General features: G+C 37.4%; 3 protein-coding genes across 5 annotated transcripts; 2 read left to right on the top strand and 1 right to left on the bottom strand.

The window, feature by feature from the left end:
* The first annotated feature begins 564 nt into the window (after positions 1-564).
* Positions 565-4557, top strand: LOC117237454 (dynein heavy chain 9, axonemal-like). Its single transcript, XM_033501430.1, has 3 exons — positions 565-716; positions 3638-3919; positions 4234-4557. Exons 2-3 carry the CDS (start codon positions 3656-3658, stop codon positions 4459-4461), a joined length of 492 nt encoding a protein of 163 aa, XP_033357321.1. The 5' UTR covers positions 565-716; positions 3638-3655; the 3' UTR covers positions 4462-4557.
* A 10564-nt stretch (positions 4558-15121) lies between these two features.
* On the top strand, positions 15122-16300 carry LOC117237455. Of its 3 annotated transcripts, XR_004494005.1 has the most exons (3): positions 15122-15533; positions 15605-15683; positions 15829-16259. XR_004494005.1 is itself a non-coding variant. In XM_033501432.1 (2 exons), exons 1-2 carry the CDS (start codon positions 15242-15244, stop codon positions 15975-15977), a joined length of 441 nt encoding a protein of 146 aa, XP_033357323.1. In that variant the 5' UTR covers positions 15122-15241; the 3' UTR covers positions 15978-16258. The 3 variants fall into 3 exon arrangements, 1 of the variants encoding a protein (XP_033357323.1); XR_004494004.1 differs by having other exon boundaries at positions 15122-15683; positions 15829-16300; XM_033501432.1 differs by lacking the exon at positions 15605-15683 and having other exon boundaries at positions 15829-16258.
* Positions 16301-18097: 1797 nt separating this feature from the next.
* Positions 18098-19868, bottom strand: LOC117237457. Its single transcript, XM_033501434.1, has 2 exons — positions 19523-19868; positions 18098-18969 (listed from the first exon to the last, which is right to left on the bottom strand). Exon 2 carries the CDS (start codon positions 18542-18544, stop codon positions 18098-18100), a length of 447 nt encoding a protein of 148 aa, XP_033357325.1. The 5' UTR covers positions 18545-18969; positions 19523-19868.
* Between the last annotated feature and the right edge of the window lie 30 nt (positions 19869-19898).

Raw genomic sequence — 19898 nt, 5'->3', positions numbered from 1 at the left:
GCATCTGCCCCGCTGATGATCGTTCGAGATGACGGCGAAGTATAACAGTTTACTTCTTTTACCGAGTAGTTTATGACACTGTTGGCCCTTGAAGAGCTTTCGGGCCTAGACTCTTAGGTCTCGCTCAGCAGTGTCATAAATCCTTACCTATTCAATGGTTTTGAACAGTATATTTGCATTTTTTTTTACATATTATAGAAGTTTCATTGTAGTACGTACGTATAAAACTTGTGTAAAAATGTGATACTCAACTTTTTAGTATTTTAACGTGTAAGAAGCAAAAAAATGTATTATTCGAAGAGTATTCAAACTAAGAGTATTCATTTAATTTATTTAGTATAAATTATTTTATTTCAGTGGGAGAAAGAAAGAGTTTTAGTATTACGTTATTGATAAATTTAAAAAACATACATAACCTAAATATTTTTTTTCTTTTCTGTCTATCTCACAAATCTGTTATTTATAAAAAAAGAGCATTAAGAATATCGGGAATACCCTGTATACTACCTAGTATTACTTTAAATTAAAATATTTCCTTCTTTCTTAAATTGTTTAAAATATTGTATCTCGTGAATTTATTTAGGTGCTTGGTAGAAGAAAAGCTTGGTTCAAAATTTGTTGAATCCAGATCTCCACCTTTTCATAAATCCTTTGAAGGAACCAGTTCAATCACGCCTATATTTTTCATTCTCTCTCCAGGCGTTGATCCGTTGAAAGTTAGAAATTTATCAATAGTTACAAACATTTTTTATGCATAACAGATCTGTTAATTTTCTTTTTTATTTACATAATATGACATCGGCTTATTAGTTATTAATAACCATTTAGTATTGTGTTATCGATCGAAACAAAAATCCAGTAGTTTGTTTATAATCTATCAGGATAGTTTCCAAAGATTATCAAGATTCGTCTAGGTGAGCTGTTTAAATTTATCTGAGGAAAGGAAAAGAAAATTTGACTGAAGGTTCTTAAGAATCTTTTGTGCCTTTTTTGTTAAGTACTTCGGGCCTCCAAGGTTCTGAGCTAAGTATCGTACGGTCCCTCACAATCTGCTTACTAAAAGACATCACTATTTTCCCCACTCCGTAGCAAGATCTTTAAACGAAGTCTACTCTTTATTCTTCTTCCCATTCGCGACCAGACGCGCGCAATTGCGAAGTTAAGACACGACTCTGCTACTACAAAGTATATGGAAGGCATACATACATGTACATATACGTGCTATGCACACGTGCAATGTAGTCGCGCGCGACTGAACGTCATTTTGTTGTTAGAATATCAGGAATCCTTACTGAGGATTTTTTTTATTTATTTATTTATCTAATGTATAGCACTATTAACTTATAATAATAATAATATATATAATGTATAATATAGTATGCAATGTCTTGTAAGGACAAGAAAGGATGTTCTATTTGAAGTGAAGTACAGTTTTATTTTAACAAGCAATACCCAATGCAAAAACTGACTACAATATCTTCGTAATCCTTATTCTCACACTGAGCTCACAACTTCTGTCTTCCCAGGTCAAAAAATGCTGACCCTCAACTCTCGCAACATTCTCCCACTCCTTTACTCATTTAGCTTTGACGTCACCAAGGCACGCTCTCTCTCTCTCTCTCTCTCTTTTTCTCTCTTCCCCAGCACCCTTACGATTCTTAGTTTATACCTTAAATTTACAACATATACTATCTCGAGAAAACTCGAACTTAAATATATGTAATATCGAAAAATAAGGATAGAAATTTTTTTTTTCGATTACTTACAATTTATTAATTGAATATACAAATATAAATTGGACAGAGAACGATATTTAACGGAAACTAAATGCAATACTCGTATCTATATCAAATAACTTTACAGTTATTTGATCACTCTCGTCACAACGAATCTAATACACACACTCTCTCTCTCTCTAACAACTCTATCAATTCTCACGACTCTACTCTTCGACGACTCGAAACCTCTAACGACTCTACTCTTCGACAACTCGAAACCTCTAACGACTCTACTCTTCAACGACTCAATTCGCTCTGATCTTCGCCAATACACTCCTGCCCGGTCGTGCTCGTTCTTGTTCTCGTCCTCTCACACACATACACACTTTTCGGCTCACATACTCTGGCCTCTCGATTGCCACTCCTTGAAATATGAAACCGTACCTCTGTTTTGACGCTGCTTATCCTTTCTCGCGTCGCTGTTACTAGGCGCTCTTGGATGTAAACAAACCACGAAAGACGACGTACACGGTTTTTTCAATTTTAACCGATCTCTAATTCAAATCTATTCTACGATATTACATATATGATAGTCCAAGGATTTCTATGATTTTAGGATATGTTATAGAAATATTTTGAACAACTTTTACCTTTATAGTATACTGTATATAAAGAGTGAACTTGTTTAGTTTTCAATATATTGGCAAGAAACTACCAGCTCAATTATAGTGTATTTCTGCCTATAGATGTTCATCTCTGACAGCGTATGCGTCGGTCTGGTTACCAGTCGTCGGTCACTTATCTTCTGTGTATTAACAATTACTCAATTATTTAATATTTGAACCCAATACATTGATGATATTCACTTATAATCGAGTTATAAGTTACCAGTCATAACAGACTCTTGTAGCCTCGCATGTGTACGTTGTGCACGAAGCCTTTAAACTCGCCCGACCCTCGTTTTAAAAGAGAAGATAAGTGACCGGCAATCGGTAACCAATCTAATGCATAAGCTGTCACGGTTGCACAACTGCAGATGTAGAATTCACTGTAGTGATATCGATAGTTTTTCGTGCATATCCCGGAAACTGAGCGAATTCACTTCTTATATAGGAAAAGGTTATTTGAAATATCGATTTCCACAACACTTTCAAAAACATGGAAATCGAAGACTAGTTAACGTTTCTGCAGTTCCACCTACCAAATCATATTCTCTTCGACGCTATTCAATTTTTATGCGAAAGATTTTACCATAAAGTAAGTAATTTTGTAATAGTTTGAAATGATGAAGTTAGATGCTTCATCCTATTTAGCGTAGATTATCATACGTTCAAAGGAATAGCTTTCTGTTTGTTCATTAATATGGCATTACTTAGTTTTTATCTAATTGGGAAATGTAAACATTTTCTAATGTAACTTCAATGTAAGAGCTAATGAAATTTTAAGGTCATTTTGCAAAAGAACGGTTTATTTGCAACCCATGGTTCCTTGCAGATATTACGTGATCCATTAGATATCCATTACACGATGTCATAAAAAAAATTTACCTTTGAAATTCTATTGTACGGTATCTTTCTTTAATAAATCTGCACCGATCTGAAGGTGTGGGATCATCTATCAAAGTCATGAGATATATATAATTCATGAATACCCTGAACAACCAATAACCTATAAGCAAACTGCGCAACATTTAATAATTTTTCTTTAATGCAATATAATTGTAACACCTTACTCTTCTCATTTCCTATACTCTGTTGCTTTCGATGGCATATGCTTCGTTTATCAGTTTATAACCTGAATCGAAGACAATTAAAATTAAGAATTATGGATACCTAATGAATTATACAAAAACATGTTACGAAAATCAACGTGATCACATCGAATATGTATTTACAATAACGACAGCGATAAATATTCAGGACGTCGAAAAACTGGGAATGCAATTGGGTTTCACTTTTGGAGGAAGAAATTTCCATAATGTGTCACTGGGTCAAGGTCAAGAACCCATAGCGGAAGAAGCCATAGAACTTTCCGCGAACGAAGGCCATTGGGTAATTTTGCAAAATGTCCATTTGGTGAGGAAATGGTTGCCTACATTAGAAAAAAAGATGGAACAGTGCTCGGAGAATCCACATGATGATTATCGATTGTTCATTAGTGCGGAACCCAGTCCTGATCCTCATGAATCGGTAATACCTCAGGTAATAAACAATTGTATAATTTGAAAAAGCAAAAGAAAATATGCACTTTTAATTAAGTTAACATGTGCTAATTATATTCTTTAACCCTCCGTCGGTAATATGGTCTTTCTCTAACGCGGTCGGCATTACAGGTCCTTCAGTAACTGGTCTAATTTCTTACTGTTTTTTTGCCTTAATAAAATCTAAGAAAATTCTCAGGTACCTATTATAGACCCAAATTCACTATATAAGTGATACTTTAGCCAATAAATAAGTAGATAATGTCGATAGGAAACACTGATTACTAAATTTAAGGTTCGTTAAATTGTACACAGGGTATACTAGAATCAGCCATAAAGATCACGAACGAACCACCATCTGGAATTCAAGCAAACATCCACAAAGCGTTGGATAACTTTACCCAGGAAACTTTGGAGTCCTGCAGCAAGGAAACCGAATTCAAAGCAATATTATTTGCACTTTGTTATTATCACGCTGTACTTGCAGAACGTAGAAAATTCGGGGCGCAAGGATGGAATAGGGTAAGTAACTTTAAATCTTAATGGATCATAAGGTTAAATTAGAAATTATGGATCGAAGATTTGTAAATGTTGAAACAATGAGAGAAGGCAAAAACAATGTTTACGATATCTTGTGTAATGTAATAACTTAAAATTAATACTCTTTCACAGATTTTTTTATTAATTATAAGACATATTTGGAATAGATCTCACAACTGTGGCATAATTTAAAACGTACTATAAGTGTCTTCCTTGTAGTCTGCAATTAAATTAGGAAAAGCTACTAATTTTTTACTAGTGATGATATTAGCAAAGTTTGCAAATTATATTCTTCAATAATTGTTGCTTTAGTAATTATATATGCTTTAATAATAAATTATTAAATAATTTAGAACGTAACTATGCACAAATAGCAATTAAACAAATTTCTCTGTTACTATGTTGTTAATCGTTGTTAATCGTTGAACATTTCATTGAGTTGAAAGTGTAAATCTGACAAAGCGCTTTCTATAGAAATAATCTTGACTACTAGAAGTTCTTGCTTGTTTACCTGATTTATTTCATTTCGTATATCCGCGTTTACCTTTTCTAATTGCTTTAGGCTGTCGGTGTTTAGGATTTTCCTAATTAGAGCGGTTTGGTTAGTTACAATGGTTTTTAATTCGTTTCCTTCGCTAAATAGTTTGTCGATATTCTGGTCTATCAACTGTAAGTCGTCAGAATCTTGAGTTCCGAAGAGTGTTTTGCTGATTGAGCCTATAGCGTTTATCAATCCTCTCTTAACTTTAGAGTGAGTCAGTAATCTTAAATGTGTTCCTAGCGTTTTGACGTTGTTAAACTTGTTGGTTAAGGAAAGTATTTCTGATTTTACTCGACACGAGGTGGTAGAAAGTTTCTGGGTCTCTTTTATGTGTTTTCCTAATGTATCGATGTGGTTAGTTATATCACCTACATCTATTCCTATATATACATTAACTTCCTCATTGTACAAATAAGCTTTAGATATTTTTTCGTGGAAAATTGCATTGTTTTCGATTGGTATTAATTCCAGGCCGAGCACGAGGGTTGTGCATGAGATAAGCGTCCTGAAAAATAAGTTTTTAACCTATTACCGTGAATTTTTTTAATGACCTTATCGATTATTATCTCGTAATACGGTGTTTTGACTTGATGGATTTGATATGGCCCTAACCATTCGGTATCCAATTTGTCTTTTTTGTGATCGTTGTGAACTAGTACGAAATCTCCTTCTTTGAAAATCGTTTGGGTTCGCACGATCTTTCACGTTTCTTTTTTTATCTCGAGCGTATCGTTTCTTACTATTTATTAGTGTTTGTCTCGCTAACTCCATATATTTATTTAACTGTTTTTGCCATAGAGAGAACATATCATTATACGTTAAGTTGGTGGTTTTTGCAATTGCGGACGGTAAATTAGCTTTTCTTCCGAACGTTAATTCAAAAGGGGTAAATCCTGTTCCTTCGTGAACTGCTGTATTTTACCCTAAACATATAAAATTGAGTATCTCGTCCCATTCTTTACCGTGGTTATCCCGTAGGCTAGTACGAATTAGATCTTTCGGCCGTGTGGTGTTCTCAAGTATGATATTTCTTCTTGCGTTAGGTGTACCTTGGAATTGGGCGTCGGCTCTCGCAATTGGTCGATTCATTATTCTTCCTCTTGCTATGTTTTTGTTGCGTTCGATTTCCCCTATAAGTAACTCTGCCTCGAAGGCTGCATCCTGTGCTTGTTGGAGATTCTTTGGTCCTTTAGATGATGTGCGTGTTTCTATTTCGGGTTTCAAATTTACGGTGAAAATCTTGGTGGCTCGTTCGCTTTCAAGATCTATAGCGACTGCACGACGTATCGGATCGCGAATTTCGTGTTGGAGTGCGTATAGTAGTTCGTTGAGGTTGTGTCGGAACCTCTTCACATAACTGTGTACCGATTCGTTGAAGTTTTATCGTGTACGTTGCAGTTTATCGCGGGCTCCGTTGGATGTGATACTCACGGATACAAATTTTCTGAGGCTATCGAACAGGTCTTCATAGCTTTCGATTACAGAGTGGCGGATACTACGTTCTGCTTCTCCGATGATTCTTTGTGTTAAAATGAGGCGTAATAGCGTGCGTCTTTCTCGACATTCGGCTCGAGCTTCTTTTACCCGCTTAATAAACCCTTCAACTCCTATATCATCTTGTCCATTGAGCATAGGGATGAAGTCTAAGCAGGTTTTTGTACTGTACGTAGGATTGTCGTAATCTATAGTTTCTTCTTCACTGTCTATATGGTCCGTTTCGTTTTTCGTCTCGGTCTTTTTAGGAACATGTGGTTGATTTTTCCGAATAGTGCTGGCACTAGCGTCTTCGGTTATAATAGAGTTGAATTCAGATGTAGCGATTGACTGAATTCCTAATCGTAGTTCAGCGTAATTCCTACCTAAGAGTTCGATTTCTCTAACGCGTTGTTGACTTTCGTCTTGTATTAATTTATGCAAATTATTAAAAGCTAGTTCGTTTCTTTCGTTCTGTTTCTGCATAGAGTCTAGTATGGCCCGAATATTTGGATCCATACCAGTAGCCATAGGGCTAACAGAAGATGTGTCTTCTGATTTTTTGCTCATAGTGGTTATTGTACTGTTGTTGGAGTCTGTACTAGCGAAGCTATTGCGACGAGTACGATAATATTTAAAAGAATCCAGTTCTTTACCTGAATATTCTTCTTTTCGTGACCAGTTTCAGTTTTGGTGATGACCGTAGTCCGCTTTCCGTAGAAGTCGTTTTCACGCAAAGTGAGCTGATCTGCAGAGGTCCGCTGATCCCTCAATCTTCAATGATGCACGTATGCCGAAATGCGTAATTTCGTTTTCTTGAAGTTGATGGATCCTGGCAGGATCGCCAAAATGTCACGTAAAATGGATACTTGGGTTGCGAGAGAAAAGAAAGCTGAGTCGTAGGCCAACTATTAATTCTCTTTTATCGAACTTTATTATGACTTTGGCACTTACAGTAGAATAACGTTGAACAGAGAAAGGGGTGTTGTACAAGAACAGCAACTAGAACGAGAACTCCCCGGGCTGGGTGAAGTCTCGGCTTATATACACCCTGGCTTGGGGATGTTGGGGGGTTTGGTGTGGATTCCAAGGAGTCCGAAAGTCGGGGTTGGGGCCTTATCTCTGATGGGGACTAAGATGCGTCGCGGCGTTGGCGTCCGACAATCGGGAGTCGATGTCTCTTCTCTGAGAGGTAATTGGTGTCACAGTATCTTGGTGATTTTTCTGTAAGCTTCTGGGTTCCTCGACAGTATTTTTACTTTATTGTTATTTATCTTTAGGTTATAGTCCTTCTTGGAGATATCTCTCTCTAAGGACTTGATCATTGTCTCTATGTCGATGACGTCGTCCACAAATATTGGTGGGGGAGGGGGGATTCTCTGTGATTGTTGGTTTGGCGGCGGGTCTGCGATTTCCATGGCGTCGTTAGTGGATTGCAGTACGGCGAACCTGTTGCGGGTGTTTATTTGTATCGTATCCACTGCAATTGTATCCACTGCAATTGTAGCATTTTACATCGTTTATTTTTCCCGTGTATGGGCAGTTCATTGTTAGATGCTTTTCTGCGCATTTGACACACGCCAGGTTTCTGTTGCAGTAATTTTTTGTATGTCCATATAGTTGACACCGCATGCATTGTGGTATGTCTATTTTATGTCTGGGTGGCTCGACTGTAATTATTGTGTTTAATTATTGTGATTACTGCTTTGTAGCTTTTATCAGATTTGGGTTGGCAATTATGATACCCAGCTCTTTTTTCCTTTAGCCCTTTTGTCACTTTCCTATAGATTTCTGGGGTACTAGTTTGTACTTTTACCCGATCCAGTTTGAGTTGTTTAATGGTGTAGTTTTCTTTTCCTGCCGTGCTGTTTAGCAAATCAATGAGGGGGTCTATTATTTTAGCGTCTATGTAGATTGGTGGTAGCTTGGGAGTGTGTGTTCTTGGTTTTTCTGTTGGGTCTGTGTGCATCTCTTCTGTCAGTGAGCTGAAGCAGTTTTGTATAGGAATTTCTTGTAGCCATTGTTGTCTTTCTGATTCAATAGTCTTCCTAACATTTGTGTTTGTATTTATTTTTCGTTTTTTGCTGGGAGTTACAGTCTTCCAGCTTTCATTCTGATGTGATAAATCATTGTTGATGTTATTCTTCTCGTCATTCTTTTGTGTAGCTTCCATTTCTGTTTCCTTTATAATTGAGCAATCATGATCTTCGTTTGTTGATTGATTTGGGTTTGTTATATCTACAGCTCTGTTTATAAAATATGTTTTGCCTTTGTTTAATATTTTTATTGGTGGTATTTGTTGTACATTTCCCATTATTTAGCGATTGACTCTGTCTTGAGCCACTTTCTTTTCCCCACTAGTCGCACTTACGGAAACACTGATTCACACGTCCGCATAGCTCGGCTGCACGGGCAGAACTGGGATGGTTTCCTTGACAGAGGATGCACTTCGCAGGGGTTTCTGGAGATTTCGTGCACTGCTCAGTAGGGTGTATACCTGCACATTTAACGCAGCGGAAATTACGGTTGCAGTATTTCTGCGTGTGACCGTACCTTTGCCACCGTTTACATTGAACTATCTCTTTCTTTGTTAAAGGAAGTTCGATTTTCACTACCGAGTTCATTAGTCCAGTTATGTTATAGATTTGTTATTTGGTTTTTGTTTTAAATCGATGAAGAATAGGGATAGCGGGTTTTTTGAAATTCTATGTCTAATGTTGCTTATATTTGTTACTTCGTGGCCAAGATTTAGGAGTTTTCCGAATTTCAATTCATCTAAGTTTGCTGAGTGGTGGATGTTGCGTAGAACCACTTGGAAAGGTCTTTCTTGTTTAAGCTGGTATGTGTGGAAGTTGGCATTCATGGTCTTTAGTAGTTTTGTGAGCCTTCTATATGAGACTGGGTTAGTCGGCAGAATTTTGACTTGGTTATTATTTATTTTTAGTTTATATTCCTCTTTGTTGATGTCTTTCTCAATGGACTTTACCATTGTTTGTATATCGATGACATCATTAACAAATATAGGTGGGAGAGGGGAATTTTTTTGCGTTCTTCCCTGTTTTACTACGTCCACGAACTTTAGTTCGCGACGTATTTACGGCTTATTTTGGCGATGCGTTCGATTTTTGGTTTTTTCGCATTGTTTATCTTCTCGTTGAGCTTTTTGCGCAGCTCTACTAGCTTGGGGCATCCCTCGTATGACGCGGGGTGTCTTGCTTTGTGCCTGCTTGCTTTGTGTCGTAATTCCTCGTTCTTTTTCTTTATGTTTTCCAAGATCGTATTTTGCATTGTTGATGCTTTCGTTGAGATAAATTGGATTCTTGTGATTGTACGACTTCGAATCTGTTTTTTGTTGGAATTGCCGACGGTGGAGAGCTTCTGGTCTGTTTCATGTTTTCTTTTTTCCGACGGTCGGTTGCATCTTGTGTGATGTGTTCTTCTTGGTTTATGCTTTCTTGGGTATTATATGTTCTTTTGTTCCTATTTATCAGGTATGGCGGAGGATTTTTTTATTTATAGTGATGATGGTACATGCACTATTTTTCAATTTTTGTCACTTTTCCACTTTTTTGTTTTTTGTTTTTTTTTTGTTTCTTTTCTATCATTGAATAACTGTATAGATTGACGCGCTCACTGTCAGGACCAAAGCCTAGTATCCCTTTTGGGCTCAGAGGTTCGTCCTGTTCGAAGGTTCACGATCAACTGTAAAAAAAACAAAAAACAAAAAAAAAAAAAACAGGAAAATCACTCAAATCTGGTGACCAGAGCTAAAGAGTTAGAGGATTGTTGAGAATTGTGGATCTTTGAAGCCGAAATAATGTTATAGGAACATTAAATTTATATTGACAGTTATTACTAAAATAATGATATATTTATTACATAGACGATTCTTTATATATTTATCGATATACACTTGCACGCGTCTCAGCACCTTCTACACCCGACTCTTCATCGACGACTCTTAACCGACTGACTGTTTACATTCCTTTGTTTCGAGACGCTGCGCACACACACATACTTCCACACACTGATATATACATATAAGTATTTCTACTACGCACTTAACTCAGTCCAGCACAGAAAATTACACATATCTCAACACACCTCCTTAATTTTTTGTGCTGCATATTCATTTCCTTTTATAAGTCAATCAAACTATTCTTAAAAATAATCTAAAATTTTCAAATTTATTCCTCTCTAGAGCCTTCGTTAAAATATCAGCTACATTATTTTCTGAATCTACTTTTATAATGTCAATTTCTTTATTTTCGTAACTTTCATTCACAAAATGGAAGTGAACTTCAATGTACTTAGAATTTTTTGTTAAATTTCCAAATTTTGATATCGCAATCGCTCCAGAATTATCTTCGTAAATTTTTATTGGTGTCTCGATCATTATTTTAAAATCTTTCAACAATTTTTTTACAAATTTAATTTCGCTCACAGCTTCCGATAAAGCTACATACTCGACGGCTGTTGATGATTTTGTTACGCTACTTTGCTTTCTCGATTTCCAGTAAATTGCGTTTCCGAAAAATCTTATGATAAATCCCGTAGTGGATTTTCTATCTACTTTATTTCCAGCCCAGTCAGCGTCAACAAAACAATCAATAACTTCAGCATTCAAATTTCTTTTATAAGTTAATTTTAATTTCCTATTTAAATATAAGTATTTCAAGATTCTCAATGCATATTTATAGTGGGTCTCGTTGTAACTGTTTCGAAATCGACTTAAATAATTTGCACTATAGCTAACGTCTAATCTTGTTCCAGTACTAATATATAACAAAGCTCCTATGAGATTTCTATATCTTATATCGTCTAAAGCTGATTGTGCGGGTTCTAAACTTAAGTTTTGTTCCATTGGTGTAAAATATAATTTACTGTTTTCTATATTATAATGTTTCGCTAATGACTCTATATAACTACTTTGATCCAGTTTCATCTCACACTTCTTATTATCGTATTCAATGTTTATTCCTAAGTAAGTCTTTACTTCACCCAAGTCCTTCATCAAAAATTTGTTTGACAATTTTTTTTTTAATTTCATCGATTTTTCTTATGTTTTTTCCACATATTAATAAGTCGTCTACGAATAGAATTAAATATATAACATCATTGCTCTCATACTTCATATACAGACAATAATCACTCTTACTTCTTTGAAATCCTAATTTTTTCATATATTCGTCGAAACATTCATACCAAGCTCTTGAACTTTCACGCAATCCATATAACGCTTTTGATAATTTACATACTTTCCCGCTTTTATCGTCGTAACCTATAGGTTGTTTTATAAATACTTCCGATTTTATAGTTCCGTTTAAGAAAGCTGTTTCTACATCCATTTGCATAATCGTCAAACCATATTGACAACAATAAGATAGTAATAACTTCAACGTTTGCATTTTTGCTACTGGAGAGTATAAATCTTCCAGTACTTCTTTTTGTTGGAAGCCTCGAACAACTAGTCGCGCTTTCTTACGATTATCAGATTTATTCGTATATATCCATTTCAAGTCTAATACTTTTTTGTCTTTTGGTTTTTCTACTAATTGCCAGGTCTTATTTTTCATTAAACTATTCATTTCTCGATCCATTGCTTCTTTCCATGAACCGCTGTCATCTCCACTTAAAGCTTCTTCATAGGTTTGAGGACTGTGTGCACTAACTATATTCACATAAATGAAATATGAGCTCGTTTGGCCATATCTTTGAGGTTTCTTTCTTTCCCGTCCTGACCTTCTTAAATTACTTTCTGTGTCCTCAAGTTTTTCTTCTGATTCGTTACTTAAATTTCTCTCCTTTTTTATTGCAACCTGCTCGACCTTTTCGTTTACATCCGAATGTTCGTCAAAAACCTTTTCTGTCTCATTGCCTGGTCCATCTTCTCCTCGAAATCCTACTAAATTATCATCTTCACCTATAAATTCTACGTGTCTTGCAATTACAATTTTATTATTAACTAGTATCCTATATCCATTGTTTTCATAACCTACAAGTATCCCAGTGTCTGCTTTTTTGTCCCATTTCGAATTTCTTTTAACTTCGGGTATTCTTACGAAAACTCTACTTCCGTACAATCTTAAATTATTTATATTCGGTTTCCTTTTTAAAAATATTTCAAATGGTGTTTTATTTTCATATGTGTTTGTAACGGTTCTATTTTTTAAGTACGCCGCGGCTCTAACTATTTCCGGCCAATATTTAATATTCAGCTTTGAATCATGTAATAAGCATCTAGCGGAATTCATGATTGTTCTATTGTAGCGCTCAGCTGTTCCATTTAACTCGTGAACATAAGGTGGGTGTCACGTCGATTAGGGGTAATTTCACGTTCCGCACGCAAGGTGAGAAATTCGTACTTAAATTTTGATTGTTATTAGAAGATTTATTGAACACTGACAGAGTAACGATACAGAATGGTCAAACAGCACAGAAAAGAATGTCTCGCAACGACTCGAGAGGTACTTTTTTTTATCAAGGACCCGGCTCCTGTGGAGGGGTTATCGCTGGATGCCGGTCACATAGGGTTTCTATTACTGCTTAGCCATCATTTTGCTGGCCAAGGTATGTGAGACATAACTATCCTTTTGTTGCGTTCTCACGACCACCGTGACATTCCCCCCTCCTTAGCTTCGCTTTGCTCCGCTAAAGCGTAAGGCTCTGGTGGGTCTTCTAAGTTGAATGATCCCCTCATCTTCGTCTTCGGTGATATTTTGGAAGGTGACCGTCCTTGGTACTGTTGATGTTTGATCGATCCTGTTTACGCGAGCGGTAGGGCAGAGTATTTTGATACGTACATTTTTAGGAAGTGATCGGCGTAGACATTCGAAAAGTTTACATTTGTACATTACATATATTGTTCCTAGTCCTAGGGCTACGATTCCTAATATTTGTAGTGTGGATATGCCATATTCCTTCAATGAATTTATGCGTCGCTCAAATTGCAGGATACTGATTTGTGTTTGTAATGTGTCGAGGTTGGCTTTATATTGGTTAAAATTGTGAGTTACTTTTGGAGCTGTTTCTAATATTTTCTCTAATATTGGAACATCTGTTTCTTCGAAGCTGTATATGCTATTCTTAAATTTGGTTTCGTAAGAGATATTTTTATGTGATTCTCATATTTTCATAATATTATGATCGTATGTGATTATGCACCCGGTTTTACTGCTGATTAAGCTTGGTCGTCTAATCTCTAGGATTTTATGTGTCTTACATAACACGTCGATTTGTACATTTTTCGCAGGAATAATAATATAATGATTTTCCGTTTGCAAAGGTACGAACGTCAATTCTTCCAGCTTGAAGACAGTAGTCGGGCAAGTTTTGACTGTCTGTCGATTATTAATTAATTCCGATCTGCATTCAGGTGAATTGATTCTATTGTGACTCGGTTGAGTTCTTTTACAAATGTGGATGATTGCCGTTCGTTTACAATATTTGTTTAAGTAGTGACTATCGACAAAGGTGTATTGTTCTGAGTCGGTTAGTATCAAATCAGTTTCTATTACAGGCGCAATGAATACAGAGTTTTGTTTGGAAGGTATCGAGTAAATTTTAGTCATTTTCCATTCATTGTTTTCCAAAAGCGGCACAGTTATTGTATATATAAGTTTGTTATCTCTTATCCATACCTTTAGTTTGCTTAGATCTAGAATTAGTTGAAAGTTTTGAACTGAAGGTTCGATATGGTTAGTCATAAAGTTTGGTCAAGTGTTTTTAAGAATTGTTCAGGTTCTATAACTTGTGGGTTTATGATTCCTTGTTTCCCTAACATAACAGTGTTAAAAATTTCGTCGATGTTTATATGGAGTTCTGATATGGTAGATTCGGTTTGAATTAGTAGGGAGACTAATATTTCGTTTTTTTCATTGTGGTTTTCAATCTTGTGTATATCGTTGGCTAAGTTTTCAAGTTGATTTGTTTTGGTATTGTCTAGCACGCGTTTGATGAGTGCGGTTTGGTTACTAAGAATTGTTTTTATTTTATTGTTGGAATCAAATAATGTATCGATGTTCTTGTTAATGAGTTCTAAATCGTTTTCGTCGATAGTTCCGAATAAAGTTTTGGATACTGAGCCTATGACATTGAGCAATCCGCGTTTGCTTTTATAACGCAATAATAATTTGAGTTGCCGAGTCAGGTTTTGAAGATTTCCGTACTTAAATTTTAGGCTGCTTATTTCTGGTGTGTAAGCGCAAGGTGGTTTACATTGACGGTCTATTAAATCTATTACGCGTTGTAATCTATTAACTTGGTCAATTGGATCGTTAAGGCCTACTATAAGGGTGATATCTATTTGTTCGTTGTACAGATAGCAATTGTCAATGTGTTCCAGGAATATGTTGGCGTAATTTAATGGTTTTACTTCTAGATCGCTTCTAATGTACTCGAGTGTTATGATGATCCATATTATGGTCTTCTTCCTGAAAGATAGGGTTTTAGCCTGTTACCGTGGATTCTTTGCGTGTGACCGTTGGAATATTCGATAAGATAGGTGGGTGGATTGGATGAGAGGATTTCTGCAGGTCCTAGCCATTCGTGGTCTAGCTTGTTAGTCTTGTGGTCGTTATGTACCCATACTTTATCTTTTACTCGGAATATCGTCTGTGTTTTAATAATTTTTCGCATTTGATTTGGTATCGCCTTTTGTTAGATTCGGTAACTCGTCTTGCTTTAGCTATATAGGCGTTGTGTCGATTTTTCCAGAGGTTAAACAATTGTTCTCTGGTTAGGCTAGGAGTGGTTGATATTGAGGATGGCATGTTAGCTTGTCGTCCAAATGTTAATTCGAATGGGATATGTCCAGTCGTCTCGTGTACTGAAGTATTATATCCCATGCATATTAATTTTAAGTTTTCATCCCAGTCGTTCTGTCGGTCGGTCGTACAAGTTCGAATAAGGTCCTTTACTACGGCATGCGTTCGTTCAAGGGATCCGTTAGATTGTGGATGGAAAGAAGTGGTTTTTATGTGTCGGATTTTGAAAGCCCTTTCAAATGTGTCCATCAATTTACATACGAAATTTCGTCCCATGTCCGTCAGAATACTTTTTGGTGCGGAAAATATGTACACATAGTGATCCAAAAGTTCGTTAATGATTGAGTTGGCTGTTTGGTCTTTTAAGGGTATGAGGATGAGATATTTGGTTAATTGATCTTGGATAGACAGGATAAACTGATTGCCCCGTTTGGTTTTGGTGAGAGGTCCGAATATGTCCATTGCGGTTTTGTCATTAGGATTAAGGGGTGTGTCAGTTATCATAGGTTGTTCCTTGGCCCTGATACGATTTAGCTTTTCTCGTTGGCAGGTTTCGCAGTTTTGTATGAATTCTGTAACGTCTTGTTCTAGGTTTGTCCAGTGATGGTGCTCTTGTATTCGTTTCACGGTGCGGTGTATACCTAAGTGTCCTACTAATTCGTTATGATTTTCGCGTAGTATCGTTTGTTTTTGTTCGTTATCGTAGTCTACTGGCGGATCTTATCCAAATATTAATTTAATTTGAGGGAATCTAGTTGTTAGAAACCTCAGCATGAGTTGAATATTTACCTTTTCTAACGTGCTGAAGCTATTGTCGTTTATTCCTATTTGTAAGCGTCCGGTTCGGTGTTTAATAAAGTGTTTGGTTAATTGACGCAACCAATGCTGTTCGTTAAAGTCTCCCAGTTCGGTCTTTGTAATTTGTTTAAAGTGTGGTCTGTTAGGTTTTTGAGTTATCGGAGCTGGGGTGATATTGATTTTCCAGTCTATATACTCGTCATAATAATCCGGGTTTTCTACATTGGGTTGGATTTCTTCATTAGTGATAGGATACAATCGGGATAGAGCGTCTGCATCTGCATTTTCTTTTCCTTTTTTGTATTCGATTTCATAATCGTACTCCTCGAGTCTCAAACGCCATCGCATGAGTCTCGATGAGGGGTCTTTAACATTCTTTAACCATTTCAAGGCTTGATGATCGCTTTGAATTTTAAATTTTCTACCAGTAGGTATTGTCTTAGTCTTTTGATTGACCATACTATTGCTAATAACTCTTTCTCGGTTGTGAAATAATTCTTTTCAGGAGGGTTCAAAGTTCGGGATATATAACAGCATGGATGTCCGTCTTGGGAGAGTATCGCTCCTAACCCTTCGTTACTTGCGTCTGTTGTTAATGTGAATGTTTTGTCAAAGTCTGGATATTGTAGTACAGGGGCTTCGCAGAGTTTTTGTTTTAGTGTGTCAAATGCAAGTTGTTGTCCATCGGTCCAATGGAATGGAGTGTCCTTTTTTGTGAGATCTGTCAATGGTTTTGCGATTTTAGAAAAATTACGTATAAATTTTCTATAGTATCCAACGAGTCCTAAGAATGACTTTATGTGGGTCGCGGTCTTTGGTGTTTTAAAGTCTTTCACGGCTTGAATCTTTTTGGGATTAGGTTTTACTCCTTCCTTTGTTACTACGTGTCCTAAGTATTCTAATTCCGGTTTCAAAAATTCGCATTTGTCCGGTTGTATTTTTAATCCTAAATTTTGTAGTCTGTCTAGTATAATGGCTAGATTTCGGTTATGTTCTTGGATGGTGCTCCCGAATATTATAATGTCATCCAGGTATACGAAACAGTTATTTCCTATTAACCCCCGTAGCGCGGTATCCATCATAGGTTGAAACGTCGCCGGTGCGTTTTTAAGGCCGAAGGGCATGCGATTATAGTGGAAGTGACCTTGTGGGGTTGAGAATGCAGTATATTTTTTGGAATTTTGCTCCATAGATATCTGGTGAAATCCTGTCGAGAGGTTTAGGGCCGAGAAAAATTTAGCTTTGCCTAAGTGATCGAGTATTTCGTCCGAATTTTGTAAAGGATACGCGTCTTGGTCTGTTTGCTCGTTTAATTTTCTAAAATCTATAACGATTCTCCATTTTTGTTTGCCTGATGCATCTAATTTTTTTGGAACTACCCAAATTGGTGCGTTATATGGACTGTCCGATGGTTCTATGATTTGTTTGTCTAACATGTCGTTGATTTGAGTCTCAATTTCCTTTTTATGACATTCGGGCGGTCTATAAGATTTGATGTTTATAGGTTTGTCTGTCTTGAGTGTGATTGTATGTTTTGTCAAGTTGGTACATGGTAATGAGTCTGTTTCCATATTAAAAACGTCTAAGTAATTGATGAGGATTTTCTCAAGGGGTTATCGAAGTTCTGGATCAATATGTTTGGTACGTATTATTTGTGCGAATTTATTAATTTGGTTTAGTTTATCGGGTTTCTCTATTTCGTTTGTAATGTGACAAATTTGCTTACCAGTGTTGATGAAACATACTGTTGTGGGCTTTCCTTCGATGTATTGGGCTGAGATTAGAGTTTCGCCTGGTTTTATCTTGCTATCGGTTTCCTGGAATGGTAATATAATTTCGTCTAAGGTTAGTTTATTGTTAATGATGCTGTATTGATACTTTGTAAGGAATGGGAGTCCGATTATTCCATCTTCGATTAGGGGAAAGTTGTTAGGGACTACGTAGAATTGATGATTTTTCTTGAGCATGGTTAAATTGCAAATTTTGTTAGTGGTATGTTTGTCACTTCCCATTAGGAAGGTTTTTGGGTTAGAAGTTTGGACGTTTAGTGAGGCTTTTTCTTTTATAAGGTTGATTCCTGCTCCGGTATCGATGAGGAATCTGGCTCTTCCTCCGTCTCTTCGTTGCAGTACGATTGATAGTAATCTTCCGGTGCAGTTAACTCGAGGTAAGCTTCCTCTGGGTTCTCCGTTGTTTGGTTTACTCGAGGTGGAATCTTTCCTTGGCTGGCGAATGGAAAATTTCGAGAGTAGCATTTTTCGGCTGTGTGTCCAATTCGTAAACACTTTGGACACTTCGGTTTCATGCGGTCGTCTAATGGTCGGCTAGGTAGCTGAGCAGAAGTTTGTGGCTGTGAATCGGTAGTAGTTCGCTTGGATACTAATGTAGTGTTGTGAGATTGATTCCTTGGGCGGTTGGCGACACGATTTGCTTCTCGTAACCATTGTTCTCTATCAGCTGCTAGTTGTTGGGCAAGATTCAGGCTCTTTGGATCGCTAGATACCACCATCTGTCCTATCTCGTATCGTAAGTTGAGCAAATATGTTTTAAGTGCTTCGCGTTCTTCAATATCTATAGCTACGCGTCGTTCTGTTGGTGTGCGGTTTTCGTTTTGGACTGCATAATTTAATTCGTTTAGCTGTTGTCGGAATCTGGAGTTAGAAGATTGTACACTTTCTGCTGCCCCTTGTTTTAAATTCTTTAATTTGTCCCTACAGTTGCTAATAGTTGTTGGTGTTAATACGTGTTGTCTTAAGCATGAATATAAGTCTTCGAACGAGTTGATTTTTAGATATCGTATGTTTCATTTCGCGTTGTCGGTAATCCTTTCGATCAGTATGAGATCTAATAATAGCTCTCTGTCACTTGCCTTGCACCTAGCTCTTGCTTTGCGGACCGATAAGATGAAATCTTCAACGCCTACGTCATCTCGACCTTTTTTTTTTTTTTTTTTTTTTACGTGGAGAAATCCTCATGGACACCCGCTAGGCGGGTAGTGTCGGACTCTTACCGACTAAAACTCCACGGTGGCCTGTCCTGACGCCTGAGTCGAGATGCACCCGGGATCTCTTCCGAATTACTACCGGTCACCCCCGGGCGTCTATCTCCCCTTCTCATCGAAGGGAGGCATCCTGCTCTTCTTGGACCGCCAGGGGGACCACACCCCCTAGCGCCTCGCTCCTGGTGCGTCCTTCTGGGGGACCCCGTCCCCTGACGCCTCCTCCTGGTTTCCATGTACTCCTGCGGTGGTGGGATGGCGCCACCGGTTTTCCCCAGGGTGGACCATTGCCCCGGGGCTTCTGCCTGCCTCGTACTCCTTGGAGAATCCCAGAAAAATGGCTCTGGTGGGCCTCCTTCCTCTTCATCAGCGCCCGCCAAACGTTCACCCATCCTTGTCCGTGCCGCGGCGACCGTTGCTTAACCCATGTGGCCGGTGGGAAGTCAGCGTTTCCACCGCGGCTAGCGGGCGCTGACACGTCATCTCGACCTGGTAGTGTCTCGACAGTTCGTATGGCCTTATCTGCCTCGAGCCCTCGATCTTCGTTGTAGTTGTTTATTGGTTTAATCGCGGCGCGGCTAGATGCGGCTCATGGTCTTTGTGACGTGTTCGGTCCGTCAGTTTCGTCATCCGTTACGTTATCAGCAGCGGTTTCTAAATGGGTGTTTATTTGCGACTGGTCAGTCTCGGTGTCGTATTTTATTTCCATGGTTTTTGCAAGATCGCGTATTTCTTTAGAGCGATTTCTATCGCTAGTTTCCGCGAATTCCTTTATGTTTTTAACGTTTTGATCGGTGCTATTTCTAAAGCTTCTAAACTCGTGAGTTAGGCTTTCAAATTGTTCAATCAGGGTAGCGATTAGTTC

Source organism: Bombus vosnesenskii, unplaced genomic scaffold (assembly GCF_011952255.1).
Source record: "Bombus vosnesenskii isolate JDL3184/JDL3185 unplaced genomic scaffold, Bvos_JDL3184-5_v1.1 scf7180000013371, whole genome shotgun sequence".
NCBI lineage: Eukaryota > Metazoa > Arthropoda > Insecta > Hymenoptera > Apidae > Bombus > Bombus vosnesenskii.
This window is presented reverse-complemented; position numbering and strand designations above follow the sequence as displayed.